Raw genomic sequence first — 24,303 nt, forward strand, 5'->3', positions numbered from 1 at the left:
ACGGTAGGTCACAACATTCCTTGTGGGGCTCAAAGGACCATCCTTTTCCTCCTGGCTCCACAAAGAAAACTTGGATTGGAACACATCTTAGGCCTTTGGTAGCAGCTTTCCCACAGAGGCCAGAAGGAACATGTAAATCAGGGTCCCATCAACAAAACAAGACCTTCATTTGCATAAACTTGAGGCTCCCATCTGCTTCTAGCGGGTGTCTTAGCCACTTCAATGCAGTGAACAGTTAAAATGGTGACCCAGCAGGATTTCTGTGAAAACAGGGCGTTAAGGCCATTCTGAAGAAGTCATACAGACTCGAAACGTTAACTCTTTCTCCACAGATGCTGTCAGACCTGCTGAGTTTTTCCAACCTTTACTGTTTTTATTTCACATTTCCAGCATCCAAGGTATTTTTCTTTCATGTTAAGACCCAATGTTCCCTTTTAAAGCCTCTCTACCCTGTTCCTGTTGAGCAGGGTGGGTTAAATTAAGCCCCCAATCCATGCCCTCACATATTGTTAGAGTTTCTATTTGACAAGTGCACAGATGGCTGGCTGCTGGACAGTAACAATGTTCACCACATGGTTTATTGTAATCTAACACTTCCCAGCAATGACTGGCAGGATTGGGTCAAGTGCCGGTTCAGCGCTCCCAACCAATTTTATTCTCCATTGACTTATAGGGCGAATTTTAAAAACTTAGTCCTGCTGATGGGACCATTAGCAGGTTGGGAACCTGTTGGGCTCTCCAATGGGCATTGCTGTGACTCTTTCCCAGAAGAAATGGAAAATGCTCTGACCACTCGGAGAGGGCGGGTGGGCAGGGTGACGCATCTTTCTAATTAAAAGCTATCCTGGTACGGTTTACAATGGTTTAACAAGGCCTGGATTTTTGAGACTGCAGGAATGGAGAGGAGATCTGCAAAGAGTGCGTCCTGGGTCTATCACTCTTACCTGGAGGACCTGAGGGGCAGGAGGAGAGAACAACTTCTCTAACCAAGCAAGTGTGAATTGAGGTGACCGAGGAAGTCAGTAGCAGGTGTGTTCTCCCTCAAACCTGGAAACGGTGCACCAAGAGGATCCAGTGCCTCAGGAGGCCTCGGCAGGTGAATGATTTTCCCTTCAGGTGCCAAGCCCCACACTGACTTTCTTAGCATTCTCCTGCACAACACGCTGCAGGATACCACACCTAGCAGCTGCATCAACTCCTCTTTCTCCAGGCACCTCACATCCCCATTTGAGCAGCCAACACACACCCTTACCCTCATCTTAGAAAGCCCTCTCATACCTATGCCTCACAGGCACCCTTCACAAATATTGTCCTTCCCTTCTACTCACAAAAGCCATTACTAACTTCATATCTCTCTGCTGTCCTTCGTTGCAGAAGAGGGGGCAACTTTGGGGGGGAGACAGAAACCTGGGAAGGGCTGATTGTCCAATGTTAGGCACCTTGATGCCACTGGCAATGTGTGCCCACCTGCTCCATTGGGATGGAGGTCTTCTGCCAGGAAGCTACAGATGCCAGCAATAACCTGCTGTACTTCCTGATGCCCTGGTTTTCAGGTGTGTCGAGAGAGGTGATCCTCTGCCTGGAGATCCTGCATTGGGGGTCTTGCCTCCTTGGAGCTGGAGTTTCCTTCCACTCTGCCTTTTGGAGGAGCACATGTTGCTACTGCTAGCTTTGTTCCTGATGTTGCTGGAGTTGACGGTGTTGGTGTTGCAGCTTCTGTTTCTCTTCAGAAGAAGTGCAAGGTAGAACTGCACAAGCTGCAGCCATGCCTTGGTGAAGGCTGGCAGCATGGAAGTGGAGCTGAAGGTGAGTGAAAAGTGCCTTCAAAGAAATTGGCAAGCACGATAAAGCACTGAGCGGAGATTCTGAGTAGTGTGAGCAGCAGCCTCTCACTTGGTCTTGCCTGCAGCTCTTTCAGTTTCAGTGATCAAAGGCTTCCCAGCCTCAGTCTCACTGAGAAAAGCTCTCCCTGCCATGCACTCACCTGGGTGACCCTGGCGAGTTCCACACAGCTCGAGAAATAGGTGGGTTACCTGTTAAAGTTGGAATTGGTGGTTAAAACAGAACTTAATTGCTTATTAGAATAATTGAATGCCTAACCAATAAATTCTTGGGTGTTCCCCACTCACCTTCAAACCTGCCCAGGTGAAATCCAGAAGAGGGCAGGATGATAATCGAGATTCCTATCCAATGTCTCATTTATGGGATTTAACTTCCCACATAGATCCAAACCCGTCTACCTGTCAGCAAAATAAATCCCCATGTGTTTTCTCTAGTTTAGGAGTTCTTGTGCTGCTACATTCACCATGCAACATAAATCATTGGAAAAATATGCAATATGGCCAAAATCCACAATGGATAATTTTGAATTTGTGAGTTAAAATGAATGATTTCTAATCGGCAGATCGTTTTACATCTCCCCCAATATTTTTAAAATTTCCATTTTAAAATTTACATTTAAGTCATTAAGTGACAAACATCCCAATTTCCCCCCTCAACACTCCAACAATCCAACTCCAGCAATCTAACACTCTTACATGTACAAAAATAAATAAAGCCCTCATTATTTGCACATTTTTGTTACGCTGAAGACTTCAGCAGGTTTGTAGTATCACTTATTAAAAATGCACAATCTTTTTCAGTAAATTAATCCCAACAAGATCTCCTGCTGTCCTTTCCATTTACACTCATTGCTGATATGTCTCAGTGCCCATTCTAAACAGGTTTCTGCATCTGTGCTAATTGGCACATTGACAGCAGAGTTCACTTCAAAGTCCACCCCTAGATAATGAGCTCACAGATGAAATAGGTTCTGATCTCATGCATCGGAATTTTCTTCTTCATTTGGTTCTTAATTTAAGCATTTTATTTGCTAGACAGTACTCCATCTCCACTAATATTTCCTGATCAAAAGGAGCTTCATTTAGCATTGCTCTGCAAACTCCTCCCCTCCTCTTGCAAACGATGAATGATGCAAGTTCTCTACTACTTCCATCATTTTATTGTACTATACCTTGCAAGCCATGGGCACATTTCTCACCAACTTCTGTAGTAGAGACATTTTTAAACTTAGTTTTTGAAACTAAGAATTTTGTATCATCGAATAATTTAACATTTTTGTTTTCACCTTTTTAAAGCAGGTTAGAATAATACACTGTAATTACTCCTCTCAACAGTAAAGCTGCACTTTGGCTGCAATTTTATTTCAACCAGATAAATTCATCGAGAGTAGGCAAAAATGCCAACTACGCACTGGTAATTAATAGAAGCAGGATTTTAAAAGATATGCAAGGCTCTTATTAGCAGCTATCATAGATAAATATGTCCCATAAAGCTCTCCTTACAGTTCTCCCCAACTTCATAATTTCAAGAATTTTTTTTAAAAAGGTATAATTATTTACTTTCATTGTTAGTTTTCCTATTATGTTGTAATTGAATATAAATCAAAGGGAGTACACTGTTATTGCTGTCAAGTGAAATGGATTTTCTTTCTTGTTTGGTGCTATTGCTGTAGAACAATTCCCCATTTTAAAATTATTTTTGACTGTGCCCATAAGAATATTGTACAGCCCACTATGGTGGCTTGAAGTTTTTTTTTTGGCTAATTATTCATAGACCAAAAAAAAGGAAGTTTAAGGAGGTCACATCACAAAATAGTACAGGAATTCTAAAATTACTATAACACTTAAAAATGCCACAAAATATCAAAGCAACTATTAAAAGGTACATGATCAAAATTTGAGCAATCTATAAACACCGCAATGCAAAGTTCTGGGCATCCCTATCTGCTGAATTCACACGAATAAAGCCATTCCAGCATTTTACACAGGATTTTGGCCAGGATTTTCCATTCTGGGCCTAGGTCCCATGGCAGGGGCAGGGCCCAGGAGTGTTTCCCGCTGGGAAGCCTGGTGGGAATTCACGACAAATCCAGTGATGCTGGGCTCATTAATTACACAGTCAGGGGATTCCTGATGTATTTTGTGGCAGGGCAGGCTGGATGATACGCCCCCTGCGGTCATATCCGAGCACCATATTTAAAGGGCACCTGGACATCAACTTCTTTGTCGTAAACCCACCATGGAAGGATGAGGTGGCCTAGCGATTCCAGGGAGCTCCAGCCCCTAGATCCAGCAACAGTTCCATCGATGTGTTGCCCAATGCAACAGAGGCTGGGAGGGGTGTACCGTACCTCGAGGATGGAAGGAGGAGGAGGCTGAACCATGTGACCAACACTGCGTGGAAGTCGACAAGGTGGTCAGTGCCCACGGCTGCCACCAGAGGACTGCCCTGCAGTGCCAGAAAAGGATGAAGGGAACCCTCAACTGCTCACTCACCTCACTGAATGGCAGAGGGGAACATGGGCCTCAGTGGCAAGGGCACCATCCATGCAACCCATACATAAAAGAACTAGTCAACGTGATAAGGTAATGCCTTATAGCCCCACTGCAATCCACCTGGTCTGCAGGTGGCAAGGCTACTGCAGATCCCTGATCCTTCCACACGCACAGCTCGGATGCAGTCTGGGGGGTGGGGATTGGGGAAAGGAGGTTAGGTGTTGAGGGCACCAGCAAGCACTGCCAATGACATGCCTCTGTGAGCCTTAGCCTTCTATCTGCATGGGCTCACCGCTCTGGAGGGTGCTGCCCCAGAACCCTGGCGGACAACCTGCGGTGTATCAATCACATGGCACACAATCCAGCGGGCTATTTATCAGACTGGGTTTTGGGTATCTTGCTCATGCTTCCAATCACCCTCAACCCAATCTTCTCTCCTTTTGCAGGAAAGTTAATGGCACAACAGGAGAGACAGACAGAGAGAGAGAGAAGACTGGAGGGGGCCCGCCTGAACTGAGGAATCTTACAGAAGTGGAGGAGTGGTCAGCTGAGCTGGCAAGAGAGGAACTGGACTGAGCTTGTGCAGATGGAGAAGTCAGCAGGCAGCCTTCATCCAGTAAGAATCCATGCATAATATAGTCACATAGAAACCTAAGGGTCATGTGTTCCTCCATGTTGAAGGCAGCTCAAGCAGTCACTCGCTCTCTCCTCTCTCACTTACAGGTGCCAGCAGGAAAAGGGGAAGGCCAGAAGAGGCAGCCCTGTTCAGCAGTACCTCCAGCCCAGAAGACAAAGGACATTGGGGAGGAGGATGAAAGTGCACCTATAGAGCCAACACCTGCACCCTCCACCAGGACAGGGACACACACCTTGGTGAGTACTAGATCAAGTTTAGGCAGGGTCTCACATTGTGGTGGTCAGAGAGACACATGTCTGCAGCAGGAGGAGGCAGGGTCAGCCAAGCTCACCGGCACTCAGAGGACTGCTGGGAGAAAGGCATCTGCAATGTCAGAGTTGGATGACGACCCTCCGGGATTGGCCCTTCACAAGATGCTGCAGATGCAGCGAGAGGCAGGGGAACATCAGGCAGAGGCCCTCAACAGAATGGCGTATGAGGTGGAGGAGTCCGTCTGCCCACTCTCTGATGAAGTGCCTCCAACCTGTGTGTGCATGGAGGTCTCCGTGGGAAGGATGGTGAATGCCATGGATAACCTCGTCCAGCAGAATGTCCAGTTTCAGTCGATGTGCACAGACCTGCACTCCATCGCTGTAGCCATGGGTGAGATCTTGCTGTGGCTACGCAAGAGGGTGATGGGGCACCTCGATGTTCCTCCAGATGCCCCTTTTCCTCCAGGAGTCAGGCAGGGGCCCCTCAGGCACCCAAAGGGAGGAGGAGCAGAAGTTGTACATCCCTGGGACCTCCACTCAGGACCCTGAAGGTGTCTGGCCCTTTGGAATCTTGCCTGTTACCCCTTCAGCTTCATCCTCTGTGACCACAGAGGGAGCAGCTGCCCCACAGCAGGACAGCCAAAATAAGCCAGGGCCCTCCAGCCTCAGGTCTCCAGAGGACGCCTGCCAAGGACATCCAAGACAACAGGGCAAACTGGTCAACAGGCTACCTCCACCCCAACTGCATCAGGGAAGAACCTAGAAGAACTGGTAGAGAACAAAAGATTAAGAAATTATGATTTCACATGTGGTTGCATGGGTGCACTATAATTTTTAATGTTCTTACACTTTTGTAAATAGACTACACTTGCACTTTAATGAGGTCTGATGTGGTTAAATTGTGATTCGTAGTCATTAAGCCTGTACGCTCCCCTCCACCCCAACTCCACCAACCACCCTCCACCATCTTCGGAGGGACACCTCAGGCTGGGTCCATGCTCCCCAGAATGATGCATGTGCAGGAAAGGCAAGGATCTTTGCCAGGGCCCTTGTGAGCCATGTGCAAGAAGCCTCCCATGCACGCTGAGTCTTTGCCCTTCACGCGCTCATGTGTTGAAATACCCGAGCACTGTCAGTACCATGTGCTGGGGTGCCCCTTCAGTTATTCAGTTGAGCTGACCTGCTGCTCTGCCCACCCGATGACCCAACTCCCATCCAGCATCTCCATCCAGCATCTCGAGATCTCCACCTCGAGGCTCTGGGTGATTGCAAGCAGCCATGGTGCATGTGACTTTTCAGGCTGAGTCCAATAGCTTCCAATCTCGCCCGTGACACACACACCACTCCCCTTCCATAACCATTGACCCTCCTGGTGTGATCTTTGACCTCCTCACAGTCATCCTAGAACTCTTCCCCCACCCATCACCCTCTGTCCCATGCAGGTGAATGCCCACGTCCTCTATGATCCCGAGGAGCCCACCCCCATGACAATAGACATGAACCAGCCCCCACCCCCCATCCTGCCAACCCCCAGAATCCAGTTTTACTTCTGTGTCTCCTCCAACAACCTTTAGCAACCCTTCATTCGTCATCGCAGGACCTTCACCCTCCCATCCTACCGGCTTCCACAGACCCCTTTAACCGTCATCATGCCTTCCTATCAACAAATCCTTCAGCATACCCCCCAGGACACATTTGACATCACAGACTCCTCCCTCTGAGCCCCTTCCCCATCTACCCCCCACATGCCCATTCACACCACCATGGCCCTTCCCACCCACCCAATCCATAAACCTCCTCACCCATTCCGTGACCCCCGCAGCATGGAACATGTTCTAGACCAGTGATATCCCACTGGCGGCGTGGATAATTGGGCACGGGGCAATTCTGGTCGGGGCTTCATCTGCGTCCCATTAACAGGGATGCAAAAAATGGCTTCATGCTGGCCACTTGCGGGAATGGTGACCTGCCATGATGGGCGGGAGCACACGTTCCCAGCATCATTTCACACTGGCGGGAAATCGATTTTTCAGCTCCTTCTGCATTGTGCACCCCAGCCCCTGCCTGCCGAGACTGGAAAATCCCGGCCAATGTCTTCTCCGAAATGTGCGAACAAAACCTTCTTGTCTCAAACTAAGTCATTATGTCAGAGCTACCACCTTGGATAGATGATTTGTCTGCTTGCAATTCACATTCTCAGGGTGTGCACGTTCTGAGAATTTCATTCACTGTGAGCCAGATTTAATTTAGTAGCCCCAAATTCCTTCCAAGTTAAAAATCCAGAAACATGACATTGCTCAAGTGTCAGCCACTTCCTCAGCATTTGTATAGAATTGGACGCCATGCAAAGGTGATGGTGGGCCAGTATATGTGCTGGTTCCTCCTCTTTGATTGACGCATCCAACTTGTGCCTCCTCCTCACTCTCACTCCACCAGCAGCAACATTTGTTCGCAAGTGCCAGCAATTTCCATGTTGATCAGCAATCTGAACATTAGGATTTCCTAATCAATGGCAATGATGGATTCAGAACTCAGATTTTCTGACAGTCACAACAGAGAAGAGTTTTGTGTGTTCTTCAGGAGGATGCTGTTGGTGTCTGTGGGTTCCTTAACTGTGACAGATGCAGTTGTTTCTTCACAGCTGGGGTGAATTTACAGCACTGAAAACAGTTGGCCACAGGTTTGCAAGTTCCACAGTTTACAACCATCAAGACATATTTCTGCCTTGACGCCATTCTTCATTTAAATTGACCTCAGGAACATGGAATATGCTCGGTGAAGGAGCCTTCAGTATTATAACAATATAAAGCTTCAAGAAATTTATAAAATACTCCGTATTGATGCTTTCTTTCTGTGGGAACTGCATTTGTTTCTTCATGGGCAGAATTTTTAGGTCAGCACGAGATGGATAACTTCACAGTTACCAACGTTATACTGCATCTGCCACATATTTGCCCGTTCACTCAACCTGTCTAAATTGCCTCAAAGCCTCTTAACACCCTCCTTACTGCTCATATTCCCAAGTTTTGTGTCATCAGCAAACTTGAAAATATTACATTTGATTCCCTCATCCAAATCATGGATATATACTGTGAATAGCCAGGGCCCAAGCACTGATCCCTGCAGTATCCCTTAGTCACCGCCTGCCCCTCCGGAAAGACCCATTTATTCCTACTCTGTTTCCTGTCTGCTAATCAATTCACAATCCATGCCAATATATTACCCCCAATCCCATGTACTTTAATCTTACACACTAACCTTTTATGTGGGACTTTATCAAAAGCTTTCTGAAAATCCAAATACACCACATCCACTGGTTCTCCCTTTATCTATTCTGCTAGTTACGTCCTCAAAAAGCTCCAGTAAGTTTGTCAAACATGATTTCCTTTTCATAAATCCACGTTAACTTTGTCTAATATGGTTGATATTTTCTAAGTGTCCTGTTATCACATCCTTTATAATAGACTCTAGCATTTTCCCTACTACTGATGTTAGGCTAACTGGTCTGTAATTCACTGTTTTCTCCATCCCTCCTTTTTTAAATAGTGGGGTTACATTTGCCACCCTCCAATCTGCCAGGACTGTTCCAGAATTTTGGAAGATGACAACCAATGCATCCACTATTTCCATGGCCACCTCCTTTAGTAACCTGGGACGTAGATTATCAGGCCCTGGGGATTTATCAGCTTTCAGTCCCATTAATTTCTCCAGCACTGTTTTTTAGTAATACTAATTTCCTTCAATTCCTCCTTCTCACTACACTGTTAGTTCCCCAGCATTTCTGGGAAGTTATTTGTGTCTTCCTCTGTGAAGACAGAACTAAAGTAGTTGTTTAATTGCTCCACCATTTCCTGGTTCTCTATTATGAATTCTCCTGTTTTGGACTGTACATTTATATTCACTAATCTTTTTCTTTTTACATACTTATAGAAGCTTTTACAGTCCACTTTTATGTTCCTTTCAAGTTTACTCATACTCTATTTTTCCCCTCTTAATCAAGCTCTTTGTCCTCCTTTGCTGAATTCTAAGCTGCTCCCAATCCTCAAGTTTGCTACTTTTCCTAGCAACTTTACATGACTGCTCTTTGGATTTAATGCTATAATTAATTTCTTTTGTTAGCCATGGTTGCGCCTCTTTTTTTGTTGTGTATTTGCACCAAAGGAATGTATAAATGTTGAAACGCATACATTTATTCCTTAAGTATTAGCCATTGCCTCTCCACCATCATGCCTTTTAATGAAGTTCCCCAATCAATCTTAGCCAACTCACACCTCATACCTTCGCAGTTTCCTTTGTTTAGATTTAGGACCATAGTTTCAGATCTGACTACTTCGCTTTCCATGCTAATGAAGAATTCTATCATGTTATGGTCACTGTTCCCTAAAGGACCACACACAACAAGATTATCAATTAACCCCTTCTCATTGCACAATACCAAATGTAGGATAGCCCTACACACTCCAGGAATTCACCCGCCACAGTATTATTGCTAATTTGGTTTGCCCAGTCTATAGATAGATTAAAATTACCCATGATTATTGTAGCACCCTTGTTACATGCATCTCTAATTTTCTGTTTAATGCCATCCATTACCTTATCACTACTGTTACCCTAACCCTAACCCTATAGTCAACTCCCACTAATGTTTTCTGCCCCTGTTGCTTCTTAGCTCCAACCAGACGGATCCTACATTTAGATTTTCTGAGCCAACATCTCTCTCACTATTGCACTGATTTCATCCTTAACTAACAATGCCACACCATCAACTTTTCCTTTTTGCCTGTCCATCCTAAATATCGAGCACCCTTGGATATTCAGTTCCCAGCCTTGGTCACCCTGCAGCCATGTCTCCGTAATCGCTATCATATCGTACCCGTTTACATCTATTTACACTGCTAACTCGTCTACCTTATTGTGAATGCTCCGTGCATTCAGACAGAGTGCCTTTTGACTTACCTTTTTAACATTTTCACACATCTTTTTTGTACTAAGGCCCTTTTTGCTGCTAGCCCTTGTTTCCTCTGCTTTCCACTTTTGCTTTCTCCTTTTCTGTCATTCATTCCTATCTTTGTTTCCCTCTCTTGTGCTCAGGTTCCCAACTCCTGCCAGTCTAGTTTAAATCCACCCCCACAGTACTAGCAAATATCCCTGCAAGGATATTGGGCTCGGTCCTGCTGGGGTGCAACCCATCCAGTTTGTACAGGTCCCATCTTCCTCAGAATCAGTCCCAATGCCTCAGGAATCTAAATCCCTCCCTCCTACCCCATTTCACCAGCCATGCATTCATCTGGGCTAATCTCCGGTTCCTGATCTCAATAGCACATGGCACTGGGAGTAATCCTCAAATTACGACCTTTGAGGTCTTGCTTTTTAATCTATTTCCTAGCTCCCTATATTCTGCTTTCAGGACCTCATCCTTCTTTTTACCTATATCGTTGGTACCAATATGACCACAATCTCTGGCTGTTCACCCTCTTTCTTCAGAATGGCCTGCAGCCACTCAGTGACATCCTTGACCTTGGCACCAGGGAGGCAATATGCCATCCTGGTGCCATGTCTGCAGCCGCAGAAATGTGTCACGTCTGCAGCCGCAGAAATGTCTATCTGTTCCCCTTACGATAGAATCTCCTATCAGGATTGCTCTCCCACTCTTTTCCACACACCCTCCCCCATGCCTCTCTGCAGCTGAGCCACTCGCGGTGACTTGCCTCTTGCTGCATTCCCTTGAGAAAACTAGTTAATTTTAGATAGAAATTAAGAGCCCCTCTTTCACCAAACTCCAACTGAGGCAGTCAAGTGCAGCCCAAAGCACCACTCCAGTGCAGTAAATTGGAGAGCTTACACTACTTGATCCATTTGTCTATGTGAAGCAACACCTCTGGTTATATAATGAAGCTGATCTCCTATGACATTGCTGACTTGTAAAAAAGTTATTTCTGCAAGAATGGATTGTCTCTGATTTTCTCTGTCACTCCCTCTGTCTTTTCCCGTCTCCCATTCTTAATATCTTATTTTACTCTTTATGTGCTCTCATTTCCAGGAACTTATGTTCTGTTTCTCACTCTCTCCATTCTGTAAACCTTTCCTTGTCTTCTTGTTTCTATACTCTGTACACCTCTCACACACTAACTCTCTTTATCCATCTATGTTTTTTCTTCTTACACTGTGTATCCCTCCAGAAGAGTTTTTAACATTGAGCTGGACAGAAGCAAATCGAGGGTTCAAGTTCCACTCCAGGGCTTAGGTGTATCATGTAGACCACCACTTTAGTGTAATTCTGAGGGTATGCTATATTGTCTTAGATGTCATCTTTTGGAAAGGTATTAAATGTACACATCATCTGCTTTTTCAGTTAAGCATAGAAGATCCCTTGTCACTATTTGGAGCACAGCAGGAGTGTTCTGACGTCCTCACCAACATTCATCATTTATCCTTCAATCAACAGCACAAATCAGATTAACTTTCATTATCTTATGGCTGTTTGTGGAACTTTGTTGTGCCACCTTGGGTACATAACAATGAACTTAAGAACCTAAAAAATAAGAGGAGTACGTCATATGGCCCCTTCAGCCTATTCCACTATTTAATAAGATCATGGATGATCCTCAACCTCACTTTCCTGACAATACTCATATCCCTATATTCCCTTAGAGGGCAAAAAATCTATTGATCTGAGCCTTAAATATACTCAATGACTGATCTACACTCCACTCCAATTGAAAAAAATTCTCTTCATTTCAGTCCTTAGTCCGAAATGGCTGTCCCCTTATCCTGAGACTATGCCATCAGTTACAGACTCTCCAATTAAAAGAAACAGCCTCTCAGTATCTACCCTCTAAGCTCTCTCAAAATTTTATGTTTCAATGAGATCTCCTCTTATTCTTCTAAACTCCAGTGGATATAGACCACAGAGGAATGTTTTCAACAGAGGAATGAATCTATTGAACTTTTGTTGCACATCCTCTTAAGGCAAGTATATCCTTCCTTAGGTACAGAGATCAAAACAGTACACAGTACACATGGCGTCATCTCACTAAAGCTTCGTACAATTGCAGCAAGACTTCCTTACATGTGTACTCCAAAGTCCCTTGCAATAACACACCATCTTTCTTCCTAAATAAATGCTGTACCTTCATGTTAACTGTTGAGTTTCCTATACAAGAACAGCCAAATCCTTCTCAAATCCTACATTTAATAGTTTCCCACTATTTAAAACTAATGTTTTTTGATTCTTCCTATCAAGATACGTAGCCTCATATTTCACCACATTATACCTTCTTGCCCACTGACTTAACATGTCTGTATCCCTTTGTAGACTCCTTGGGCTGAATTTTCTGGGGATGGCAGAAGTCTCAGTGCCAGAGCTGAAAGCTGCCTTGGCTGGTGTCAGGACCTGGGGAAGCATATTGCCACCGGCAGCCAATTAAGAGGCTGCTGCTGGGAGCACCAAATTAAGACCTGCCCCCAGGAGCTCCCAGCCCAATTCAGCATCCTTGAAGAAAGGTAAGTTGGGTTGGGCGAACACCTGGGCCAGACAAACAGGCCTCGACAATGGGGGTAGTGCCATTATCACAAGGCTGGCCATTGCCACCCTTGGGTCATAGAGTGCCCATAAAACAGGATGCAACCCCCCCACCCTGCCTCAGAACCTACTGGAAGCTACCTGGCAGTCTCTCCACATGGAGGCCCCACAACCTTCTGTGGGCAAAATGTCAGTAGAGGCGAGAAGTGACCTTTAGTTGGTCACTTAAGTGGCTCAATTGGCTTCCCAGTTTGCAGCTGATCCGCCAACTTTCACACCGGTTACAAAATGGCATGGCAGCGGGAAGAATTGATCACCATACCACCCACCCACCACCCACCCCCCCACCCCGGCCAACCCATTCCCACACCATTTTACCTACCTTTCTGCCTCCCAGCCTGTCCAATTCTCCTCACAACTTTATATCATCAGCAAACCTGGGTGTATTTCACTCAGTTATTTCATCTAAGTCACAAATCTATAGATTGTAAATAACTGAGGTCCCAGCATTAATCCTTGCAGCACTTTACCGGTATCCTGAAAATGACGTATTCCTACACTCTGTTTTCTATCCTTTAGCCAATCCTCTATCCATGCTAATATGTTTCCCCATGAGCCTGTTTCTTGTGCAATAACCTCTCCTTTAGCCAATCCTCTATCCATGCTAATATGTTTCCCCATGAGCCTGTTTCTTGTGCAATAACCTCTCCTTATCGAATGACTTTTAAAATCCAAATATACTATATCCATCTTTAACAATTTTTGAGCATCCTTTGCTCTCCCAACCCTTACTACTCTTACTGGCAATAATATAAGCCTCTTATTTTGATCTAATACCACCTTTAACCTCTTTCGGTCACCATAGATAGACCTCTTTTCCCGTGGAGATTTTAATTCTCAACAAATCTATATTGAGAAATATGAAATATTTCTTTAAATATTTGTAATTCCTCATTTACAGTCATGCCTTTTAAACTAAATTTCCCAAAGCATCTTAACTTACCTATCCTTCATACCTATTATTTTCATTTTGCTCTAGTTTTCAATTTATATACGCCACTCTCAAACTCAATGTGAAATTCTATCATATGATCACACTATGAGATTACTAATTAACCCTGTCACATTGCAGAAAATAGGATGTAATGTAATCATTTCCCTGGTTGGTTCCACAATGTGTTGTACTTGGAAACTGTCGTGAGTGCATTCTAACTTGTCTTCCAGACTACTTTCACCAATTTGATCAGTCTACTGAAGATTAAAATCCTGCATGATTATTGCATTCTCATCTTACGGGCTATTCTCCAAAAATAATTTATGAAATGTAAAAATGTTCAGATATGAAAGGCTCTATGAATGAAATTTCTCTTTTCCTTGGAAGTTTGACTTTTTTCTTTATTTTCTACGGATGCCTGTGGGCAAACTTCCAACTTCAGAGTTATAACACTTTCAGACACACACGAGATGCAAGACTTTTGGATGATGGTTGAGATACATTTCAAAATATTTTTACTTCAGTTAATCTAGAAAAACAATTTTAAGCGTGTACATCAGGAGTTTTACTACAATTTTTGAATTGTTTGGTCTTTTACATTTACTGTGCTGTAAGTGTTTGTCATTCTTTTGCTGACTCATTAATTGATAAGAAAGTAAATGATTTAATTGTTTATCCAGAGAGTCATCCACCTTTGTGAAATAGACAAATAATGTTGCAAGGTTTCTATTAGATGGTTTTAGAGTTGCTTTTTAAAATGTAATTATTTTGTTACTGATTACTAACATGTTGAGGACTGTCTTGATGTGGTGATTAAAGTTCTTTCATTTGGAGACTGCACATGTATTGTAGCTTTTAAAGCTTGCAACAAAAAAATGTCCAGAGTTCACTCAACTAAAAATTCTGCAGATTCTAAATATCTGCAGTTTTATTGTTTCTGTAGAAAAAAAATGGTCAGCTGAGCTATTTCTAGAGCTAAAATGAATAACGAAGTGGCAAAACGATGTGCACTGAGCTTTGCAAGGGATTAAATATGTATAATTATTAAGAGGATTCTAAAAAAAGTTTGATGAGACCAAATTTTATCCTTAGACAGGATTTTTTCTTGACGTACTCATGCCACTCATCCTGCTCTATGTGAAATAAGTTATAAACATTTGTAATTATGTTTGCATCTGGTGTTACAGTTCACTCAGCCAGTCCAAGTTGCTGTGGCACCATGCATTTTTACATACATGTTGTAGTTTGGAGTTATGGATAGTGATGGTAGAGGCTCCAACATTCTTTCCATCACACGGCTGAACAAGAATCTCTCTCACTCTTACAGCCTGCCATTGTGTTGGAAGGATTTGCAGATTGATACTTAACCTGCTTGGCTGCATTATGAAAATTCCTACCTTGGCCATTGAGTCCAGGGGTGGGACTCAAACCTGGAGCTTCTGGCTCAGAGACAGGGACACTACACACAGCGCCACAGGACCACCTTGTAATTATGTTTATGTTATCAATTTGCCCACTTACATATTTTGTCCAACTCATTTTGTAGCCCCCAAGTTGTCTCCTCAGATTCAATTGTCCTATCTGGTTTGATATTATCTAAAAACAGTAGTGGCCCTTCTGTGTGCCCAACTCAGTAGTTGATCCAACTTTGATGCAGCTTCTCTAAACAAGTACTGCCTGCTTCCCATCCTTCAACAAATTTCTTATTTATTGTCAGGTTTTAGCGAGTCCATACTGTTTTAAGCTTAACTAGTAGCCTTTTGCAAGGAATTGCTGATAATGGATCTGCAGTGCCTGGATCAGTTTGTCAACCTCTTTAAAAAGGGCGCCATGTTAGCTTTTTCCAATCTACTTATACCATCTAGTATTCATTGATTCTGTTGTAACAAGTTAAATGGTTCATAATCTCAGACTTTATCTCACTTAGTACTGGGAAGTAATAAGAGTTATAATACTCAATCTTAAATTTCCATTTCTTCTATGTTAAAGCCATTAATTTTACTTGAATGATTGTATTTGGCAAGTTCCTCTTTATACTATTATTGATATCCTGGACCTTCACCTGTGTATTTCATAAGAACATTGAGTAGGCCATTTGGCCCTTCAAACTGCCTTCACCATCCAACAAGATCATGACTGATCTTTTGCCTCAACTCCATCTTCCCACTTAATCCCTATACCCCTTAATACCCAAATATTTATTGAACTCCGTCTTGAATATACTCGATAACTGAATGTCCACAGCTCTCAGGGGTAGAGAATTCCAAAAGTTTCAGAATCTTTTGAGTGAAGAAATTTCTCACCATCCTAAATGCCTGATCCCTTATTCTGAGATTGCAACCACATGTACTAGATTCTCCAGCCAGAGAAACATTTTCTTGGCATCTCAAGCCCCTTAAAATTTTTATAAGGTTTTAATCAGATCACGCCTCATTCTTCAAAAATTGAGGAAATAAAAGCCCACTCTACTCTGTCTCCTCACAGGACAATCCTTTCATCTAGGAAATAAGTCTAGTGAACTTTCGTTACACTGCCTCTAGGTAAGGAGGCCAAACTGCACACAGTATTCCAGTTGTGACCTCACCAATGCCCTGTATAACTGTGGTAAGACTTCTTTATTTTTATATTCTAATCCCTATGTAACAAAAGCCAACATACAATTGCTTTTCTTTAATGAGAAAAACTACCACCTTGTGCAACTAGAGAAGATCTACTGTCATATGTACACAATATTTGGAAAGAAACCTCTCACCTGTTTCTGTAGAAATTCTTGTTCGGGTGCTCCTTTTTTCAAATATCATGGCAATAGATTTGCCTTGAAGTAAAGGGAGTATCTGTTTTAATACACAAAGTAGGGGAGCAAAGGCAAAACAAGATTAGAAACTTTGCTATAACCAAATGATCGCCACACTAGAAACATCAGCAAACATTGCCAATACATTGCATCAATAATTACTGGACTCAAAGGCCCCAAAACTCCTTGAGTGGGAAAGGGTGAAAGTGAGAGAGGAACTCCACTCAAACTTTACAATGGTTCAGGGGTTATGTGTTACATGGTCCAGCAGTGCACTCACCTGGAACAGGTACCAGTGCTGCCCAAAGTTGGAAAAATCCATATGGAGTTAAATCCAAGTTATTTCAGTTTTTTTTCATTCATTCACGGGATGTGGGCTTCGCTGGCTGGGCCAGCATTTATTGCCCATCCCTAATTGCCCTTGAGAAGGTGATGGTGAGCTGCTTTCTTGAACCACTGCAGTCCATGTGGTGTAGGTACACCCACAGGGCTGTTAGGAAAGGAGTTCCAGGATTTTCACCCAGTGACAGTGAAGGAACGGCGATATATTTTCAAGTCAGGATGGTGAGTGACTTGGAGGGGAGCTTCCAGGTGGTGGTGTTCCCATCTATCTGCTGCCCTTGTTCTTCTAGGTGGCAATGGTTGTGGGTTTAGAAAGTGCTGTCTAAGGAGCCTTGGTGAATTCCTGCAGTGCATCTTCTAGATGGTACACACTGCTGCTACTGTGCTTTGGTGGTGGAGGGAGTGAATGTTTGTGGATATGGTGCAAATCAAGCAGACTGCTTTGTCCTGGACGGTGTCCAGCTTCTTCAATGTTGTAGGGGCTGCACTCACCCAGGCTAGTGGGGAATATTCCCTCACATTCTTGACTTGTGCCTTGTAGATGGTGGACAGGCTTTGGGGAGTCAAGAGGCACGTTACTCGTCGCACGTTTCCTAGCCACAGTATTTATATGACAAGTCCAGTTCAGTTCCTGGTCAATGGTAACACCCAGGATGCTGATAGTCGGGGATTCAGTGATGGTAATGCCATTGAACATCAAGGGGTGATGGTTGGATTCTCTCTTGTTGGAGATGGTCATTGCCTGACACTTGTTTGGCGCAAATGTTACTTGCCACTTGTTAGCCCAAGCCTGGATATTTTCCAGGTCTTGCTGCATTTGGACATGGACTGCTTCAGTATCTGAGGAGTCGCGCCTTGGTGCTGAACATATTCAGCGAACATCCCCACTTCTGACCTTATGATGGAAGGAAGGTCATTGATGAAGCAGCTGAAGATAGTTGGGCCTAGGACACTACCCTGAGGAACTCCTGCAGTGATGTCCTGGAACTGAGATGACTAACCTGCAACAACCACATCCATCTTCCTTTGTGCTAGGTAAGACTCCAACCAGTGGAGTGTTTTCCCCCTGATTCCCATTGACTCCAGTTTTGCTAGGGCTCCTTGATGCCACACTTGGTCAAATGCTGCCTCGATATCAAGGGCAGTCACTCTCACCTCATCTTGGGAGTTCAGCTCTTTTTTCCATGTTTGAACCAAGGCTGTAATGAGGTTGGGGGCTGAGTGACTCTGGCGGAACCCAAGCTGGACATCAGTAAGCAGGTTATTGCTAAGCAAATGCCGCTTGATAGCAGTGTTGATGACCCCTTCCATTACTTTACTGATGATCGAAAGTAGACTGTTGGGGCGGTAATTGGCCGGGTTGGATTTGTCCTGCTTTTTGTGTACAGGACATACCTGGATAAGTTTTCACATAGCAGGGTAGACGCCAGTGTTGTAGCTGTACTGGAACAGGTTGGCTAGGGGTGCAGCAAGCTCTGGAGCACAAGTTTTCAGTACTATTGCTAGAATGTTGTCACGGCCCATAGCCTTTGCAGTATCCAGTGCCCTCACCCGTTTCTTCATATCACATGGAGTGAATTGTATTGGCTAAAGACTGGCATCTGTGATGGTGGGGACCTCCGGAGGAGGCCGAGATGGATCATCCACTCGGCATTTCTGGCTGAAGATTGTAGCTTATTCTCCAGCCTTATCTTGTGCACTGCTGTGCTGGGCTCCTCCATCATTGAGGATGGGGATATTTGTGGAGCCACCTCCTCCAGTGAGTTGTTTAATTTTCCACCATCAGTCACAACTGGATGTGGCAGGACTGTAGAGCTTAGATCTGATCCGTTGGTTGTGGGATCGCTTAGCTCTCTCTATCACTTGCTGCTTCTGCTGTTTGGCATGCAAGTAGCCCTGTGTTATAGCTTCACCAGGTTGACACCTCATTTTTATGTATGCCTGGTGCTGCTCCTCGCATGCCCTCCTGCACTCCTCAGTTCAGATTCAGCTAAGATTTCGCAGTTTTGACCTCCGCATTGAAATGTGCTGGAGTGGGCAGCAGGAACTGATTTCATTTATGAGGGCAGCTGTTCCTAAAGCTCAAGATATCATGGGCAATTAGGTCACAAGTCAATTTTTTGGGCTTCCTTTCACTTGAACTTATTTTTCTTGACCAAATCCAGAAGCTGGCTTATTGGAGAGTAGAATAAAACCTGATTCAGACCTGATCAATCACCTACTGCTCTAAATTCTGTTCCACGGCCTGACTGGAGTAGGAAATATGCCTGAACAGCACCATTGGAAGAAAGAGAAAAAGAGAGAAAAATGCTCAAAAAGGACAGAAGGCCTTAGGGAATCTATATATCAAAGAAGTTTCCAGTGTTACTGGTGTTATGATCCTGCCATTTACCTCGCCCTTCTCTTTTATTCTCATTTTCAGATCAGCTGCTGTCCACAACAGTTGCTTTATTTCTTCACCATTAAAATCCTTGAGAGTTAACAGGTGACGACCTTTTAGAACAGTAGCACCTAGCATAACTTGTCCACATCTGCAATCAGAACACAACAAACTATGTTAAATTCAGTTATATTTTAATGTACTAAAACAAATCTGAATTTATCTTTTGCCATAATGTGAGCAGAGAACAGTTTTTGTTTCAAAGTTATACAAAAACAGACCACACTTTATCATAGAAACAGAAAATGCTGTTAATAGACAGTAGGTGACATGGATCTGTAGAGGAGTAAAAGACAGGTTAGCATTAGAAAGATTTATGGCACAGTAGGAGGCTATTCAGCCCATTTCATGCTGGCATGGAGGACAAAGTCTAATCCCACCATCCAGCTCTTGGCCTGTAGTCATGTGGGTTGCAGCACTTCAGGTGTATATCTAAGAATTGTTTAAATGTGATGAGGGTTTCTGCCTCTATTATCCTTTCAGGCAGTGAGTTCCAGTTCCCCACCACCTTCCTGGTGAAAAATAATTCTCAATTCCTCTCTAATCTTTCCACCAATTACTTTAAATCTATGCACCCTTGGTTCTTGACCTCTCATAACAGAAACAAGTCCTTCCTATCCACTCTATTAAGGCCCCTCATAAATTCTAAAGACAGCGTATAAATTTAATGGACCCATGTAATTTAGCATTTTCATTTTTGTCTCCATTTTTTCTCCCCCAATTACATTTCCACAAAGTCATTACAATAGCCGTAAAACAGAACCAGAATAAAGACTTATTGGGCCTCAGTACAATAAGAAACAAAGGCACCAAAACCCCAGCAATTTGACTTATTGAATTGATTGACAATGACAAGTTCAGTTTAAAGATTAAACTCAAGGTTTAAAATGTGAATGCACTATGGACATGACAGATAATTCCTTGGTTACTTGATCTCTTGTTTTAAATAAAACTAAAAATTTTCAAGAGGGGCACAACAATTAGTATCCAGGGTACAATGTGCCTTGGTTCTAATGTGCCTCAAAAATACTAGCCAACTATTTAATTAAAAAACTCAACTGCTAGTGATCATCAGGTAATGCCTAAACTGCAAGAGCACTTTCAAGACTTTTTCTCTATGCTTCAGTCACATGACGCCAGGTATTTTTCCCTCATACATTGATTTTAATTGCCTTTTAAATAAAAACGATTTGGCAACAAGGGTGTCATTTTCAAACAGCAGGAAATCAAACATAACTGGTTAATCTGCTGACCCCCTCCTTCCCCAAAGGAGTTATCGTTCACTGGTGTACCATTTCACATGTGATGGCAGCGCTCCGATCAGATCCACTTTCCATTTACAAGCCCAAATAGATACTAGGGAGAGGGTAGAAAGCTATGTATTTCCTGTAGGAAATTGCTGGATAGCAATCTGGAAAAGGAACACAGGATCATCTTTTTTCTTTAGTTTTCAAGATGGTGGCAGTGGTGGTTAGCTCATTTGGCTAAATGGCTAGTGTGTGGATTGCATGAATGCCAACAATATGGGGGTTTGATCCCCATTCTGGCTAAGGCAGACTAGAGGTCTGCCTCTACTCCTACCCATAGCAAGAAAAATCAAGATACTTGGCACAAGGACCTGCATTCAGGCAGAAAACTCAAGGAGTAGTAGTTTGAAAGATGCTCACGTCATATGTATTTCTTCCTGACTGACAGCATCTTAAATGAAGAATCAAACCCATGATGATTTTCGGAGAGTTTTGAGGCACTTCAACACATTGTACTTGCTTAGGTTGTGTCATGGTAGAGCAAACTGTGTGCCACCTCAAAAAACCACAGTCAGAGGTCAATGAAAATCTGGGATGCTGCTGTCAGTTTTAACAACATAAAGATAGTGTTGGAACATCATCTTTTAAAAGTTTTGCTGTCAAGGTGAGGGATGTTAATGCTGGAAATTTGAATTTGTTCCACTTCAGTGACAATACATTCACAAGATGAGATACAAGGCTACAGGGCAAGTGCTGGAAAATGGGATTAGAGTAGATAGGGGCTTGATGACTGGTGCAGACACGATGGGCCAAAGAGTCTCTTTCCATGCTGTAAAACTCTCATGACGATGAGATTTTGTTTTTGGAAAATATACTTTATTCATAAAACATCTGGAAGAACATTACAAAACATTTCTAAATCGCCATCACAAAAAGTGCAATCAGATTCAACTTTTACACATGGGTCACGAGGTGCTTCAGTACAATCAATGAATATTATAATCATTTCAATATGGTCATTACAGACAGTCAGACCAGTGCAATGGTCTTGGAGTTATCAACATATATCATGTTGCACTCTGAGGTGCTTCAATACAATTATAATACAATTAGTATTCAATGCATACATTCATTGTGAGCTGCACAGCCCAAGGGAGTCTATACAATTCCCAGCCCCTCAGTGCACTATGGCAGAACGGTCTTAGACAGCGACCTTTCCCCATTGCGCCATGACTATGAGATGTTCACTCTACTGTATCCCAACACACACCAGCCCAACCTCCAAACAGCGCCCAACCTACACCGACCCACGCCGCCTGCCTGACAACTTTCTGGTTGCCCTGTAGACTTTTGAGTGCAATTTTAATTAGGAACTAGACCCAGAAAAAAAATCATTTTATAATGGGGAGTTTCTGCTTTGGCCGCAAATTACATTAGAAGTTGCATTGTTTACCAAAAGTGAAATTACAGTTTAAGTTTCCATTTCACTCATTTGCATAATCAAACAAACAAATCTTCCATGAAGCAGCAAATAGAAGACAGTGCAATGGAAGATAATTGTTTTTGCTTTTTCCACCTTGCATTAGTAAATATTCATTAATAGATTTGAGTGGTACCTGTTGAAGTTTTATTAATACAGCTTATAGTGGAGAATCACAAAACAAAGCTAGAAAAACTCAGCCTGTCAGGAATCATCTGTGGAGAGAGAGAGTTAATGCTTCAGGTCGTTGACCTTTCATCCGAACTGAACCACTCCAGCTGTTGCATCATGAAATCTTTTGTTATTCAATCTCCCCTGGTCTCCAGCCGATCACAGAGCTTCTCTTTTGCTCTTCCTGCCCCCTCCCCACTTCCACCGGCTGAAAAACTCTATCATTTCTATCTTTGTTCTGAACAAAACAAACAAACTTTTGCTTCTCTCCAAAGATGCTGTCTGACCTGCTGAGTTTTTTCAACTTTTTTTTGGCCCTTATTTCAGATTTCCAGCAACCGCAGTATTCTGCTTTTGAATCACAAAAGTAATATCTTCACTAAAACTGTCTAGCGGGTAACGCGATTGTAAATAGTTTCAAAAAACTACACTGAACCAGTTAACTGTTTCATTGGTGAACTGTAATCAGTTCCTTAAATTATAAAATGTTTAAAAACTTTTAAAACTGACATATAGGTGTCTTTGAACCCAAATATAGCTTAATTTTAAGAGCCTCGGAATGGTTGCAATTGGCGGAACACTCGCCCTGTTCATTACTTTGACTTCCAGTGTATTGTGATGTTTTATAAACCAGGATTAAAAAACGCAAGAACTTGATTTACTCCCGATGTAACTTGCCCTTAAAGTTTCTCTATTTTTTTGGGCTGGTTATGTGGCAAACCGCACTGGCGAAACCAGTTTCTGCTGGTTTGCGCTGACAAACTTCAATCGATATGTAACCCAATCCCTTGGGGTGTTCTAAAAGATACAAGGATGAAATCGGTTTTCGGCAATATGTCAGCCACAGTGTAAAACAGGCCGTCACATTGTTATCACCCGTTCTGCACTAAACTTCATCCCCAAACCTAACCTGACCCTGGGAAGTAAAAGTTCTAAAATCACTCGTGATTTCTGCCACAGGCAGGATTATAAACATTATTGTAAACAATTCCAAGCTGTGTTTTGGGGGAAAATAAGATTTCTCAATACTTTTAACTAGACTGTGGCCCTTGCATAAACTTTTGCTTGCAATGTAAGTGCATCTTACGGTTTAATTTGAAAGTTATGACTCTCTTAATGAAACAATGACAGAGATTTGTAATTGGATAGTGGCCTGTGGCCTCCTTTAAAAAGCTGGAGTGCTGCTGAAACTCTACAGCCTGTGCCTGCTCCGATCCAATGCCCATGAAAGAGATTTCATTACAATCATCGCGATATAAAAATCTCAAATTTAATATAAGCTGAACACAATTGTATTAAGTGGGCACCGCACGGATAAGAATACCTAACTTGGAGTGGGGTAGTAAGAGAAGAAGGAGCGAGTTCAGACACGACCTCCACCTTCCACACTCCTAATGTGTTCCTGGATTAATTCTCCCTTTACACTCGGATTTAAATAAACTCACCGGAATGAGCGCACAGAGCATTTGTTGCTCAATGAAACCGTGCGTCCCAGAAGGTTCCTTAAAGTGAAGCTCATCATTTCTGATTTGGATCGCGAACTGAGCAGCACCCAACAATACTCCAACTCCCACCTGGCTTTAAGTATTGTGGGTGATCTTTAACCCCCTCCGGCTGAGTTTTATGCTTCATCTGACCCAGTAGCTGATGCAATGAAAACGGCAGCCAGACGTCAGTGACGTACCGAATGGACGAGGGCAGACAGCTGCAGAAGAAGAGGCTAAAGTTACCTGGGCTGAATGTAAAGTCAGTGGAGCACCCGGGGGCGCCTTTCCATGTTTAAGACATAAAGACATGCGTGTTGTTAGAGCTGAGTGGGTATATACAGTCATGTACTATTTGCATAATATCCGACCAAAAACAACAAAAACAGAATTACCTGGAAAAACTCAGCAGGTCTGGCAGCATCGGCGGAGAAGAAGAGTTGACGTTTCGAGTCCTCATGACCCTTCAACAGAACTGAGTAATATTAGAAGAGGGGTGAAATATAAGCTGGTTTAAGGTGGGGGTGGGGGGTGGGGGGAGAGAAGTTGGGAGGGTGGGGTGCTTGTAGGGACAAGCAAGCAGGGATAGGAGCAGATAATCAAA

General features: G+C 43.3%; 1 protein-coding gene across 1 annotated transcript in view; it reads right to left on the minus strand.

Annotated features, from left to right (window-relative positions):
- otc (ornithine transcarbamylase) overlaps positions 1-23,867 on the minus strand; it is a 64,015-nt gene extending 40,148 nt beyond the window's left edge. Inside the window, exons 1-3 of the mRNA XM_078559762.1 lie at positions 23,661-23,867; positions 19,270-19,408; positions 16,494-16,575 (exon numbers count right to left, since the gene is read on the minus strand). Of these exons, the coding sequence (XP_078415888.1) occupies positions 16,494-16,575; positions 19,270-19,408; positions 23,661-23,737 (298 nt within the window). The 5' untranslated portion in view covers positions 23,738-23,867. The remainder of the gene's footprint in view (positions 1-16,493; positions 16,576-19,269; positions 19,409-23,660) is intronic.
- Positions 23,868-24,303: the final 436 nt, after the last annotated feature.

The sequence above is a fragment of the Cetorhinus maximus genome, chromosome 16 (assembly GCF_964194155.1).
Source record: "Cetorhinus maximus chromosome 16, sCetMax3.hap1.1, whole genome shotgun sequence".
Classification (NCBI taxonomy): domain Eukaryota; kingdom Metazoa; phylum Chordata; class Chondrichthyes; order Lamniformes; family Cetorhinidae; genus Cetorhinus; species Cetorhinus maximus.